Source organism: Opisthocomus hoazin, chromosome 7, assembly GCF_030867145.1.
Source record: "Opisthocomus hoazin isolate bOpiHoa1 chromosome 7, bOpiHoa1.hap1, whole genome shotgun sequence".
NCBI classification, from domain to species: domain Eukaryota; kingdom Metazoa; phylum Chordata; class Aves; order Opisthocomiformes; family Opisthocomidae; genus Opisthocomus; species Opisthocomus hoazin.
The window spans coordinates 6,333,714-6,347,326 of record NC_134420.1 but is presented as its reverse complement, the minus strand read 5'-3'; the positions used below and the strand labels follow the sequence as shown (position 1 = coordinate 6,347,326).

The 13,613-nt window shown below is 37.8% G+C and overlaps 1 protein-coding gene across 6 annotated transcripts in view; it reads right to left on the bottom strand.

The window, feature by feature from the left end:
• The window catches only part of GAS2 (growth arrest specific 2), a 102,729-nt gene that overhangs the window by 58,877 nt on the left and 30,239 nt on the right, over positions 1–13,613 (bottom strand). For all 6 annotated transcript variants that reach the window (XM_075425309.1, XM_075425310.1, XM_075425312.1 and 3 more), the window contains exon 4: positions 5,092–5,233. In XM_075425309.1, coding sequence (XP_075281424.1) covers positions 5,092–5,233 — 142 coding nt within the window. The remainder of the gene's footprint in view (positions 1–5,091; positions 5,234–13,613) is intronic.

The window sequence follows — 13,613 nt, the reverse complement described above, 5'->3', positions numbered from 1 at the left end:
TACAGCTGAATCAAAAAAGTGAATGTGTTTTCTGCTTCTAAAGCATTTTTTAGCTCACTAGAAGTGAAGAGATTTTCTGAAGGGATTTGGTATTTTTTATCTTAGGCTTCCAATTGCCATCAGAATTCATACATGTTTAGGGAAGCTTTTTCAAAAGGTTGATCCTTTGATCCCTCTTCCTATTGTCTTTCATTTTCTCCTTTAATACTTTTTCTTCCAATCCTACAGTAGTTTTTTTGTTTTGTTTTGTTTTTTTAAACATTGCTTTGACAACACTTTCTTCAACTTATCCCAAACATACCCTTCCTTCTGCGTCAAAGAGTTACACTACAACACACTTAAATGAAGGAGTTGTGTTCCTCTGGCCCCACTTCAGCACTATCACTTATGGAAGTCTCAAAACAATTAAGTTTTCAAACACAGTAGATCTATGGATAGCGAAGAATTAATCTACAATGAATACAGATATCATCTAACAATTAATAATTTACTGGAATTCATTAATTTAAGATGCTAATCCAATGGTAATAACACAATGTCCAGGATGCTTCTATAGTCCTCAAAATGAGACATATTCAACAACAGTATGAGTTGTTTAGTAAAATGTTGTGAAAGATGGGACAAAGCCTTATTCTGATGCAACTACAGGTAAAATTTAATACACCATTGCAGGCTGTGAATGTGTCACTGTGAAAGCATGGTCAAAATGCTTCTGTCTTGTAATATAAAATTAGATAAACTAGAGTACTAATTAAAAAAAAATCATTTGCCCCTATGCATAAAATACTTCTAAGCAATCAACATCTCACTTTTTTTAAAAAGTCAAGAACATCAGAGTACATATCAGAGGTTTTTGTGTTGAAGTCTGTTATTTCCACTGAAACACTAGATGCTTTTTTTCAGGGAATCTGTACATTAAACTAATCAATAAGTTGCATCAAAAGAAGTCCATGCCACAGATTATGTGTACACACACACAGCTACAGAATATACAAGCACAAAACATTAATACAACAGTATCGCCCAACAGCTCCCAAAACAAACAACACACATTAGCATGCTGGCACGCTTGGTGGCAAACCCTTTTCTTGTGGGGTAGACTCTTTATCATAGAAGAGCTGCAGAATATTCATTGGTTCCAGATCCTATAATCGTCCAACAACACTAAGTTACCAACAAAGAGTTCATAACTTAAGATTTAAGTACACTTCATCAAAATAATTCTAGAAAATCTTACCATTCTTACTATTTGGCCAAGAAGAGTTTTCTTCGAGTATTGTACTCTTTAGGCTTGAGCACCATAATTACACATATCTCCATAAACCTTCCACTCTCTTTGACTGGGGTTCTTCCAGGTATCAAAGGTCAAAATTTGTCCTTCCATAAACTGAATTACCATAGCTGTGTGGATCTGCTGCCCTAAAACCTACAAAGGGGAACTTACATATCATGGGAACAGAGGAGTTACAGACAGTATTACTTTTCTTAGACTGCAAAGAGTTAATGTATCATGTTCCAAGAACCCCAGTCAAAGAGAGTGTATCTGAGGATTTGCCCAGATGATGAAAATTTGGAATTTGGATCATAGTTTTTGATATAAAAGCTAATTCCTTCCCCTTTAAATACACTAACTATAAAAACAACAATTACGACAAGCACACTAAATTGGTCAATGAGTGCAGGGAGCATGCAGTCTTCCTCTGTCTTGCAGCATTCAAGATTATCCCTACATAGTGTGCTGCTATGTTTGTTACAGATGCTCGTGTTTTATCTGCAGCTCATACAGGAGGCACAGCATCCACCTTGTCTTTGCGGAGGCATTAACTCAGACTTTCCTGCCATGTTTCTCCATTAAGGTAAGTGCTCAGGGCAAAATGCACATAGGTTGCTACCAGTCAGCTCTGGCTGTATTATAAATCTTTACAGAAGACTATTTCTAGCTTCTTTGCATTTTAAACTATGTTAAAGCATCATAACATTCAGCAAAACAAAATATATCATATTATAGACTACTAACTACAAGTTAGTAGTACAAGTGCATTGTTTTCAAATTTCTGAGTTTTTGTATAGGCAGAGTTGAAACTGTGCCGATCTCTTTCAAGGATCTTTAAAGTAAGCCAATGGAGATGAAGGCATAATCATATCTACCAGCATAACAAATACCATTTTTTTTCTTCTATTTATTTTGAAGACAGACTTTGATCCTGTTCCCTCATCCAACAAAGCATTTGAACCTGTGCTTAACTTTAAACAAATTTCTAAATCAGTCCACAAGCGATAGACAAGGACTCAAAGTGACATGAGTAGCTCTACTCACCTGCTCGTCCAGATCAGCCCTAGAGTATTAACACTTTACAGAACCAAGCTTCTAGGAATACTCAGGATTCACATTAACATCACTCGCTTGCAAACTCCTGGGGCAAGACTGCAACTATCTGCTACAGTGTCTGTTTGGCACGGTTCCATCCCAAAGAGGGATACCTTCATACAACTTCAATCTCAGCACTAAAAAAGTGGGAGTGTTGGATGCATTGGTGTGCAGCTATACGTGCATAGACTTCAGAACTCATCAGCGTAAGAACACACTTTTAAGCAATTAGTAATGTCTTAGCTAATATATCTATCTAATTTTGCCAATCTCTGAATGGACTTGGGACTTTTAAAAATAGGTAGTGTCATAAATCCATCATTCGAATGTTCCTGTGCAATACATCTTAAAAATTACTCTTGTAATATTAATGTTAGAATAGAAATTTGCCAGGAAATTGCCTCAGGACTGTTTTATGTGATACAGTGGGATGAAGAAAATATCACTATGTGCATCTAATTAAATAATAGAGTATTTATATAAAATAAGGCAGGCAGAATACTGTAAAAAAGGAGGATAAAAATCAAATCAATTAAGAACATTCACACAGTAAGGTTCCTCAGTGTAGAGAGAAAATAGTTGCCTTATCACTAGCAATTTACACATCAATACAGTTCATTAACCACGGGGAAAAAACACCAGAAAACAAAAAAAACAGTTACCTCTGTAACCATCATTTCACCACAATTTTTATCAAAAATACAGCAGACTTCCATGAGGCAGTGTAAACACTTAGATGTCATTCACACATATTTCTCACCACTTTGAACATAACCTTTGACACTGCTTACCTTTGCTGAATTTATCTCCTGTGCAGTGGAGAAGTGATTGTTGGGGGAGAGAGAGGAACATAAAAGCTTTAGTTTGGCAACTGATATGATTCATCATTATTTCTAATGTATTAGAAAAACCTCAAATGAAATCAAAACTTTTAAGAATTCTAGCTCAAACTGAGGGCAAATAGTAGCTTCTATTTTTATCTTTTTTAGAGATGGCATGGTCACTATCCCACTCTCAAGTTTAGAAAAACAGATCAAAACATTATGATGTCCTAGTCCTATTTCCAGTGCCATAAGTCTTTTCAACATGTACATTCCATGAACAGCAACACTCAGAGAAGGAAAACAAGGAACCTAGTTGTCAATCAGTGAAGAAAATCGGTCGCTAATCAAACAAATCTAATACAGCCATATTTGCTTTGTGCACTGTGTATTTGGACAAATTTCACTTCAGTTTTCCGCGAGAGGAAGTCATCTTGAACATCAGCTTTCCAGGTGCATTTGCGCTCAGTGTTATACTGTGGCAGGCAAAGTGCTGTGTATGTGTAAAAATTAACTTCTCCAGGGAATGTCGGTATTTCAGCTATGCCAATTCCATCTCGAAACAAAATCTGGTTTCTTCATGATGCACGAGAAATTCCTTATAAACACGCTTTCACACAGCTAATCTATTATCGCAACAATGGTAAACTGTTGAGTTTACCATAGCAGTACAAAGTCTAAATTCATTTCAGTGTTGGATTAACCGCAGGTTTTTCTGCTTAATCATAGACATTGGAAGTCTGTGTCTCCTTCCTTCTTGTGTTTGTACATTTCTTTGGCCTTGGCAATATCCAGTTTCTCCATCATTTCAAATTTTTGGAAATACAAGTATTCCACATGATTTACCATGTCCAATAAAAATTTCATCTTGAGGATTTAATTAACCAAACAGCGATAACACATAAATCCCCCTTACCATTTGTCACCTTTGTGATACTAATTTCTTCTCTGACAAGCATTTTCTCCTGGAGATAGAAAATAATTTAATTTAAAAAAACCTTCACAGGATAAAAGAACAAATGACAAAAAAAATGCTTCAGAAATAGTTGTGCCAGAAGAGCATGACTGTAAAAGAAGGGGAATAGATCAGTTGCAACACAGGTAAGAACTTCAAATGTCAAAGACCTTTTGAGCAGCAGAACAAAGAAGCCTCTTGATTTGGTACAGTGTGTTCATTTGTCTTCCATAGAAACTGAGCTGTCTATCATCACAACTGCTTTACACTTTCATCTGAGTTCAGACAACAAACAAGCATTTGACCCTCTTCCTTTCATGATATTTGTCTGAAAAACTCTCAAGATAAGTTTCATAATTTTTCCATTCAAGAGAGAAGAGTTAAAATAATGAAGAATATGTAGTATTAGAACAGTGATTTCCTAAGCAGTCCAACTCTTTTGATGGAACACCCTGAAGCCCTAGTGCTGGACAGTATTTGTCCAGAGCCACACAAAAGAATCAGCTGGAAAAGTGGTCAGTATAGGACACACAAAAAATTTCATATTTTCTTGTCTCCTGCGCAGCCCATTGAATCTGCACAAATAGCTAAACATCTGCAGCCAAAACTGAGATTCCTACTCTCCCAAAGCAGAAAAGCACCACCTTATACACAGAACTAAGGAACTGCTTTCTAAGATCAAAAAGCGTGTGTAGGGTGAAAAATCATCTGCGTGCAAGAAAGCATAGCAAGATTTTGGTCTCATTTAAGCTCCTCTTAAAATTGACTTAAATAAATGTTAAGTGATGTGTACTTTATTTGTTCATGCGTCAGATAAGGGGCAGAATTAACACAGACAGAGGTCAGATTTGGAGTCAGGATCTATTGAGAGATTCTTTGCCTCGTCTTGCAAGGCAAAGCACAAAAGTTATTTAAAATTACCTACTACTATATAAAAAAATACGTACCCAAACCTTCTGATTCAAACAGGCAGGTATCATCCACCCCTACATCTCTGCACCAGGATAAGAAATTTGCTGTGTTGTCCCGTGCAAAAAAAGACCCTGAAGGAGCATTGGCTTTGCATGGAATCTTCCGTACTGGTAAGGTCTGAAAAACAGAAGTTATCTATTTAGATAAATGACACATGCCAGCATAATAATTCAGTATCATAAAATCAATATGCTGGTTTTGCATACATTGGTGACTGCCACCAACATATTTCCTTGTCTATTAAAGAATTCCAAGCAAAGAAGTGAATTTAACAGCATGAAGTTCTCAACCATGAAGTTTCTTCAAAAGCATCACGATAGGCTATGTGATGTGAAGTTCAGAGCTGAATCAATGTTAGAAACCTCTTGGGGATATTAGAAACTACAATTTTGGGATTTAATGTTTGGTAAAGTTCAGTCAAAAAAAAAAAAGGAATAATTTTATAAAGACAGACTTTAAACTACGAACTGAAATTTCCCAATATTAAGGGTGAATAATTTCAGATCTAAGTCAGGAGGGAATCACAGTGTAAAGCTCTAGTCTTGAGGACTAGAAACCATAAACACTTCAGAAACGCCACTGTCTCCCATTTAACAACTCCCGGAAGCCCCCCTGCACACAACACAGAAAAGTAACCTGGTAGCTACAAGATCAAGGTCTAACACAGAGCCAGGCTCTCATTGTATCAGAGCAGTTCCATTCTGGTGATTTTGATATCAGAGGAGATGCTACTGGTATAGCATCTCAGCGTCTGAGCCAGAGTAATTACCACAGCAAGCTTTTTGCTTGTATTGGTACATTTATTGAGACACATACAAAGAATACTTTAGCATTTAGTTCTCATTTAAGGTTTCTTTTCCTTAAATGAAAAATAGCCATCACCCATGGCAAAAAGAAGAAAGAATGAAGCATTGTTACTATGTAACTTTAGAAACCTCTAAACCATGGAGATCTCATGTTGATTTGAATGTGCTGCTTTTCTATTAAGTTGATTTATTAAATACTTGCTTCTCTTCTGGAGTCAGTAGTTACTCAATGGCAAGTGAGCTAAGAGGTAGAAGACTGAAAATGGTGTCTCTACTAGTTCCTAGATCTACATCCAAAATTCTGTTTTTAACTGTCCAAAATAGTTCTTGGAAATGTGGAGAGGGGAAAAAAGACACAGGAGTAGACCTCCCCTTACAACAGCTGCTGGTAGCATACTAAAGTCAGTATTTCAAGAGAGCTTAGAAAGAGTTTACATATGATTTTATATTAGACATATGATAGCAGCAATATAATTGCAGAATACATCTACATGCACAGAACTACTCATCTCCATATATCTGATAAACCAAAAAACTGGCAAATAGAATGGCTACAGAGATAAATACTATCCTACTTATTGTCTCAATATTCAATGAGAGTGTATAAATTGCTTTAGACATATATACATGCCTTATAAATGTTTAGACCTACTCCTCAGATCACCATCTAGCTCTCATTCCCCCTTGATTCTTATTCCAATTGCACTTTTTTTTACATTTTCTTGTTTTGCAAAAGATAAGGTTATGTTTCAAAATATTTATAAGGGATATTAATACTTCTCTATATTGTATTAGCAGAAAACACTGACCATTTTTACATATTTTAAAGGCAAATCCAGGTAAACCTTGTGTCACAGACACCACATCACCCCCTGGACCATCCTGGAACAAGGGAGGGGAAGGAAAAAGAAAGTAGGGAAATAAAGACAGGTATTCACTAAGTCCAGAATAAGTAAAACCCAACGAAACCTGAATTCTTCCAAGGGGCTTTAGATATGGAACAACCTTACAGATCAGAGCACAAGGAACTTGTTAACCATTATTTTAATTCTCTCTCCTTTCTTTGGGGGGGGAGGAGTAGGAAAAAAAAAAATGCTCAGTTCCTCACAGACCAAGGCTTTTTTCTTTTCTTTTTTTAAAAAAAACACAAGCTATTAGCACTAGACACATTTCTCTACTAGCACCCTTTTTACCTCACACTAGTTTCTTCAAAGAAACAATGAGTATCTGTACCCTGAGGCAAATTCTCGTCATACTCTACAGACAGCTTCACATGTTGAACTTCACCTTGTGACTTACAGCCTTTAGGAAGAAGTAACACTGCATTTGTCCGTCTCTGCCCCCCCATATCCTTTCTCCAGAGATGTTAATCGGACAAGTCTAATAGTCTTAAAAGAGCACCCACTTCTGTTAGAAGGAGTCACACAAATTGTCTGTCAGCCTGCTGGAGGAAGGTCAACTAGTCCAGCCTGCATTCGGACAAAAGCTGTCAAAACAAGCCTTTTGTTTCACAATTTCCTATTAAGATCTTACACAAAACATTGCAAAAACCTTGAAGAAGTTCCTTCACCAAAATAATTTCCGCAGCAGAGGTCTAACCTGACCTTACTTCCTCCGGTGCAGAACAGGAACAAGCAGTGTGGGCAGGGATGCTCGACTGCCCAACAGCAGCATGAAGCAAGATGGGAAACAGGCAGGAAGCAGCAAGAGCTGGGCTGCTCCATGATGGAAGATCAGCCAGGAGCCAAAGGTGGCCCCAGCACAGGTGGTGGCAGCCCTCCCCTGCAACGGCATGGTCCCACAGCATCCGAGTAAGGCAGTGCTGGTGACAAGACAGCTTTAGCTGACCGTCCCGTGACAAGATGAGGTGACAAGTCAGGTCTAGTGTCTCTCCAGGAAGATGCGTCAGACACAGCAGCAGACAAGGCTGGAGGCAAGGCCACAGTAGAGGCCGAGACTCCATTCATGAAGCCCCAGCAGTGGGAAACAAGGCTGGAGATGATCTGGCCACGATGTGGCTCCAGGAAGAAGTGGGGCTGAGGTCAAAGGGAGCTCCTGAGCCATGGGCAGAGTGTGCAGGTTGGGGTCCCAGGTGAGGCTGGTCACAACTATCAAGGTATTTTGGTTCCCTCAGGTCCTGACAGCAACTATTGTGTGTTTTTCAGTATTTTGGTGGAATCAGTCCCTTCAGAAATACATTGCTAGCTTGTAATCAGCTCTGTCTTGTCTGTAGACTGAAAGAGGTGCCATGTCACAGCACTGTATCTTAATCTGATTAAAAGTCCACTGTACATACAACATACTTGATCATATTGTCACAGAAACAAACTACCAGCAGCTATATAAGTTTAAAACCATTAAAAAAACCAAACAGAATGAAATACTTTTCCAATAATACCTCTGCTCAGACCAGACTGTCTGAACATGGATGTTGAACTGAGTTAACAGGTCAACATAAGACCAAACAAATTATATCTGACAAAACTATACTCTTTGGAATTTTTGAATGACTATATCCACGTTAAAACACAAGTCCTGGATGACCTTATAACGGGTTAGCAGCGCTGGGACAGGAACAAGATGACAAAAAGCCAGCTCCAGTACTCCTGGCACTTGCAGATTTGTACATAAGCTAGTTCAGAGAGCATGGAAAGGAGATAAAGATACAGTTGTTTTTTGTCTGAACGCACACCTGCAGTGTCAGATTACGTCACCTCCCTGTTCACTCCTCCGTTCTTATCCCTGCATTTTCCCCAATGCTTATATATTGCTTTGCTTTCAGGCTCTCTTTTGCAGAAATCTAGAGAGTCTTCTCCAAGACAAAAACTGTTTATCAGCCCAGAAGGGCATTACAGGTGAAATCACACCAGGTTTGTTTCCTTCCACTCAGTTCTTCAACTCCAGACCAGCCATTTCTGTGCCTTTAAACTACGTTGTCCTGCCACATCCCCTGATGACCCACCTATATTCTTTCACGTCATGCTATGGGTATTAAATGCTGTTCTGGAAGTCTGTGATAAAACCTGCATATTATTTCAGGAAATTTGAACTAGAAAAAAAAACAAAAAACAAAAAAACACACACACAAAAAAAGAGAAATATTGTGCTATATGGCTGGTGGATGCCACCTGGCAGTCACAGCAGGCTTGGGTCCAGTGTGGGCACAGCTGATCTGCTCTACTCAGCCCTGAGCAAGTCTGCAGGACCGGTCCTGGAGAGCAGGCACTGCTCCTTGGCACCGCTGCCCGCAGCAGTATGAAAGCAGCTGGAAGCAAGCAGACAGCCAGGAAAACCTAAACTGCCTTTCTTATAAGGGGCTGTTGGGAAGACATTGCCATGCCTGGCAGGAACACAGAAAACCGCAGTTTTCCCCTGGGTCGCTGCTGCTCCCCAGTACTAACAACAGGTGAATAAATCTGGTTCTAAATATTTCATGTCTTCCGATTTAGGTAATGACTGAATATAGAAATGCTTTCAATAAAAGCAATTCAGAACAGATGGTTTGTGTGTCAGAAATCCGTGCAGTTCGAGTCAGCAAATAAACCATCTAAAACTTCATGTACGTAACGGACTACTCATAAATTACGCTTCCCTACCTTGACAACTAAGACAGACCTTTAAACACGTCAGTCAACCCAGTGCCACTGTGCAACTTCGACATTTACGGAGCTCTCAACATTTCTTCTACATTTATAAAGATCACGGTGTCTATTAGAAGTACAATTTTGTAGTAACAGCTACTGACAGCAAATATTAAGAGCCTAGATACAGAAGTATCACACTTAGCTAATAAAACTTGTGATATTCTCTAGTTTCATAGAGAAAGAAGAAATGTCTGATTAACAGGTGCCCTAAGCAACTCCAAATTGACAAACGTCCAAATGTAAAAACAAGGCATGTCCTGGACTATAGAAGGGGAAAAAACTTACACTTTTGAAGGGAAAAAAAAAAAAAGCTTTAAGTCATTTTGTGGAACAAATACTACATAAATAAATATCTCTGGCATCACATGATCTCACTGAAATGTAGCATTCTATATTTCATCCAATTTCCCACAATTTCCAGTTTCCCCTGAAGAGACCAGCAAAAACTCTCTCCATTCAACAACAGCATGATCAGGTTTATCACAGAAATCATAGAGAAATACTTGTATTTTCTTATCACCTAATAAATTTCCCTACCACCTTTTAAATAGAAGCCTACTTTTTTAACATTTGCAAAACTATCACTGTAACGTTCAACCTATAACACATGAAAGCTCTTATTTAAGAAAGGTTTCATGCACAAATATGTTTTACTGATTTGTATAAATGGCCTGACTATCTCAAAAGTGCTTTCTAACAGATCATTCTGAAGTAATAAGGTTTCCATATGGCAAAAGTGACTTTTGTTGACATAGTATAGTATAACCACAGTTGCTTTGAAACAGCAGTGGCCGCAATTACTCCTATCGAATATCATGAAAACAGTTCCCCAGTTACACTCCTTTTACAATCTTGTCTTGTTGATGTGCATGCATGTGGTTTAATGCAGGATGTGAAAGTGTGAGTGAAACATATGATGCAATCCTGGAAAAATGCTGTCAGGTTCACTTCTAAACCCAGAAGGGACTCTCTTACACCGACGCTCTGAAATCACACGGAAAAATGTATTTTTTGTGTTGTTCTTCCAAAACGAGGGTCCACAAATACATGTTAAAAACCCCATTACTTTTTTATAGCAGACTTGAGCCATGTTTTGAAGATCCCTAATCATACCCCGCACAATGAATAGATGCTTTCACAACTTTTTGAACTGTCACTCACACTTGAATGAAAGGAAAAAGATCAGCTATATTGTTTGTTATGGAAGAGGGTTACAGTTAGCTAGCAATTCACAGGACAAATTTGGTTTTATCGCCTGATGACCCGCATTAACCAAAATGGGGGGAAAAATTGCACTATGGAGACTGCAGTATCTGACTAAAGTGGTCTCTCTCACGTGGCTATTTAGTGTTATGAAAGCATAAATTCCTACTGAAGTTTGAGTATATCAGCTAGCTAGAATCTGTTTCAGAACTTTTTATAATTTTGCCTTTAACTTGGCTATGGGCCTCAGAGCTACTCTTTTCCCTTCCTAAATTCTTCCCTTATTATGATCATGTGTTCTTAAATAAGCCCTCCTCCCCCTTATAAAATCTGAATTACCTCTTTAGGGTAAGAAACACAAAAGAGAAGTTCTGCCACAATCTTCTGTCTAAATACGATTTTGCTCCTTGTCTTTTATTAATTTGTTAAACATAAGTACACTGAAGCTCATTGCTACAAGAACTTACTCTTATTGAGCTGTTACAATTCACCTCACCACAGAGAGACAGCACCCCTAGCCAACCATCATTTATCCAGTTGCTATTCTTAATTCTTCAGGAACTCAAACCTACGTTTCAGATCCCATTTATAAACCACAGAAGTGGTGTCCCAGACACTCACTTCAGCAAGGGACAAGTAAGTTCACCTTAGACTGCTCTCCAGTGCCAAAATTCAGGTTTAGAGAATAGCCATGAAGTATAGACAGGTATGAAACTGTTACACCTACAAGGTAAAATAACTACTCCTTGCCAAGATGGGCCCAGTTTTGTTTTCTCCCTGCCCCATTTACTATGGGACAGAACACTTTCCAAATCTAACAAATAGACAAACAGTCATAAGAATCTGCTAAATGCATATGCAAAATGGATAGAAGGAACTCTGAATATGGAAATACACACATAGAGTTTAAAATACAGCATTTCGCACTACAAAAAATAAAACCTATGGGGAAAAAAAAAGAATTCCCCCCCAGCCCTCCCAAAGCCGCAATAAAAGTTAAAATCCAGGAAAATTTAAAAAACGAAAACTCAGCATGGAAAATTTGAAGGCTTAGGAGACACCAATAAAAATTGCCAAAACTCTTCAACAGACATGGAACCAGGAACAGCTTCCAGATTAATGAAAAATGACATTGCACTTAAAACAAAGAAGGCATCCCTAAGCCATTCACTTAACAATTGGCAAAGATTGTCCATCAGTGAAATACAGTCTTTGCACTGTCATATTAAGTACTGTAGACAGATGTCATTTTAATGGAATAGCAGGTTGGATTTCAAGTTTAAAGATCACATGTTGACCAGATTTTTACCCTATGTAATCACTGCAGAGATCATCAAAAGCCAAAAATCACTCATTATCAACTTCCTAGATTCTGCAAAAGCATTTGTGATCACTTTGGAATACCTAATGGATTTATGATATGCCAATAAAAATAATTAACATCATCAAGGCTTTGTATCAACATACAGACTACAATGTTAAAATAAATACAGAACTAAGGGAAGAGTTTAGCCATGCTATTAGTATCAAAGTAGCATACATTCTCTCACTTTTTCCATGTAGCATTAGTTTTAGCTTTTTAAGAGTAAGCATAGATGGGAAATAAACTTAGTGTAACAACTATACTCTTAAAAGTTAAAATTTTGTTCATGGCTTTATTCCTCTAAAAGCTCTGTGTAAAAATCAGCTTACTGGTCACGTAGCAAAAGATTCAAACGTAATTCCAATAAAGATGGGGTTCATAAATAGTTATGAAAAACTAATCTAGCAGAAACACTGCAACAACTACTTCCAGCAGCATGTTAGAAAACCAAGAAATACAAGAAATGTTTCAGTTCTCATAGAACACATCAGCTAGCTAGGATAGCCAGAAGTATATCATGTCAAAAATTGGCAAGGCAGAAGCTTCATTCACCAGCTTAGGCATATTTGATTATTTGACTAATAACTAATTTAAATGTAGTAAAGGAACATGTCCATTTCAACACATGGAGGCGAAATCATGATGTCTGCCAGAGTAAGAGACATCTATCTAACTGAAAGCAAAGGCCTCAGTAAAATATGACACAGGATGAATTTCTGTTAAGAGTCAATTGATATTCAGCAACTGAATTACCTGGAAGTGACTGGAAAGAGAAACTAAATGAGGAGATGTGTGGGACATTGTGAATGATTTAGGTGGCCACCTGCGAGAGGCTGGCTGTTGGGCAGAGATCAACAACCAGAAACCTTCCATTGGAGAGCAGGTGAGGCACAACTAATGGAAGCTGACAAAAAGAGCCTATTTAAACAGATGTCAGACCCTGTTCCTGCCCACTCAATTTGTGTAATTGAGGATGGGATTAAGTCACTACAGTCCAAAGTCTTGGGGAGGTCTGTAAATTGACTTTCAAAATTTCCAGACATTTAACTCCATAACATATCTGTGCTTACTGACAAGTTCACTTTTATTAACAGTCTTTCAAAGATCATGTAGAATTAATTTACAAACTCCAGGCACGTACACAGCACAAATTAAAAGCTATTACTTCTATTTACCTACAACCTGAAAATGCTAGCAGGCCAAACACAAAATTCAAAAGGTTGTTTGTTTGGTTTTTTTCTAATGCTATAATAGCATTAAAGAAAGAGACTACCATTAAATAGCATTAAAGAGAGACTACAATGAAAATAAAAAAAAAAAAGTTTATTAGAATTTCATAAACAGAGAAACTAAGACAGAGACACTAAGGTAAGTTGTGGCAAAGACCTCCTTGCAGTGTTCCAGAACACAAATGCAAGGGGCAAAGCCTGGGATTCAGTAGCTTATTTCCATTCAATAAAACCTTCATACTTTGTCCTTAG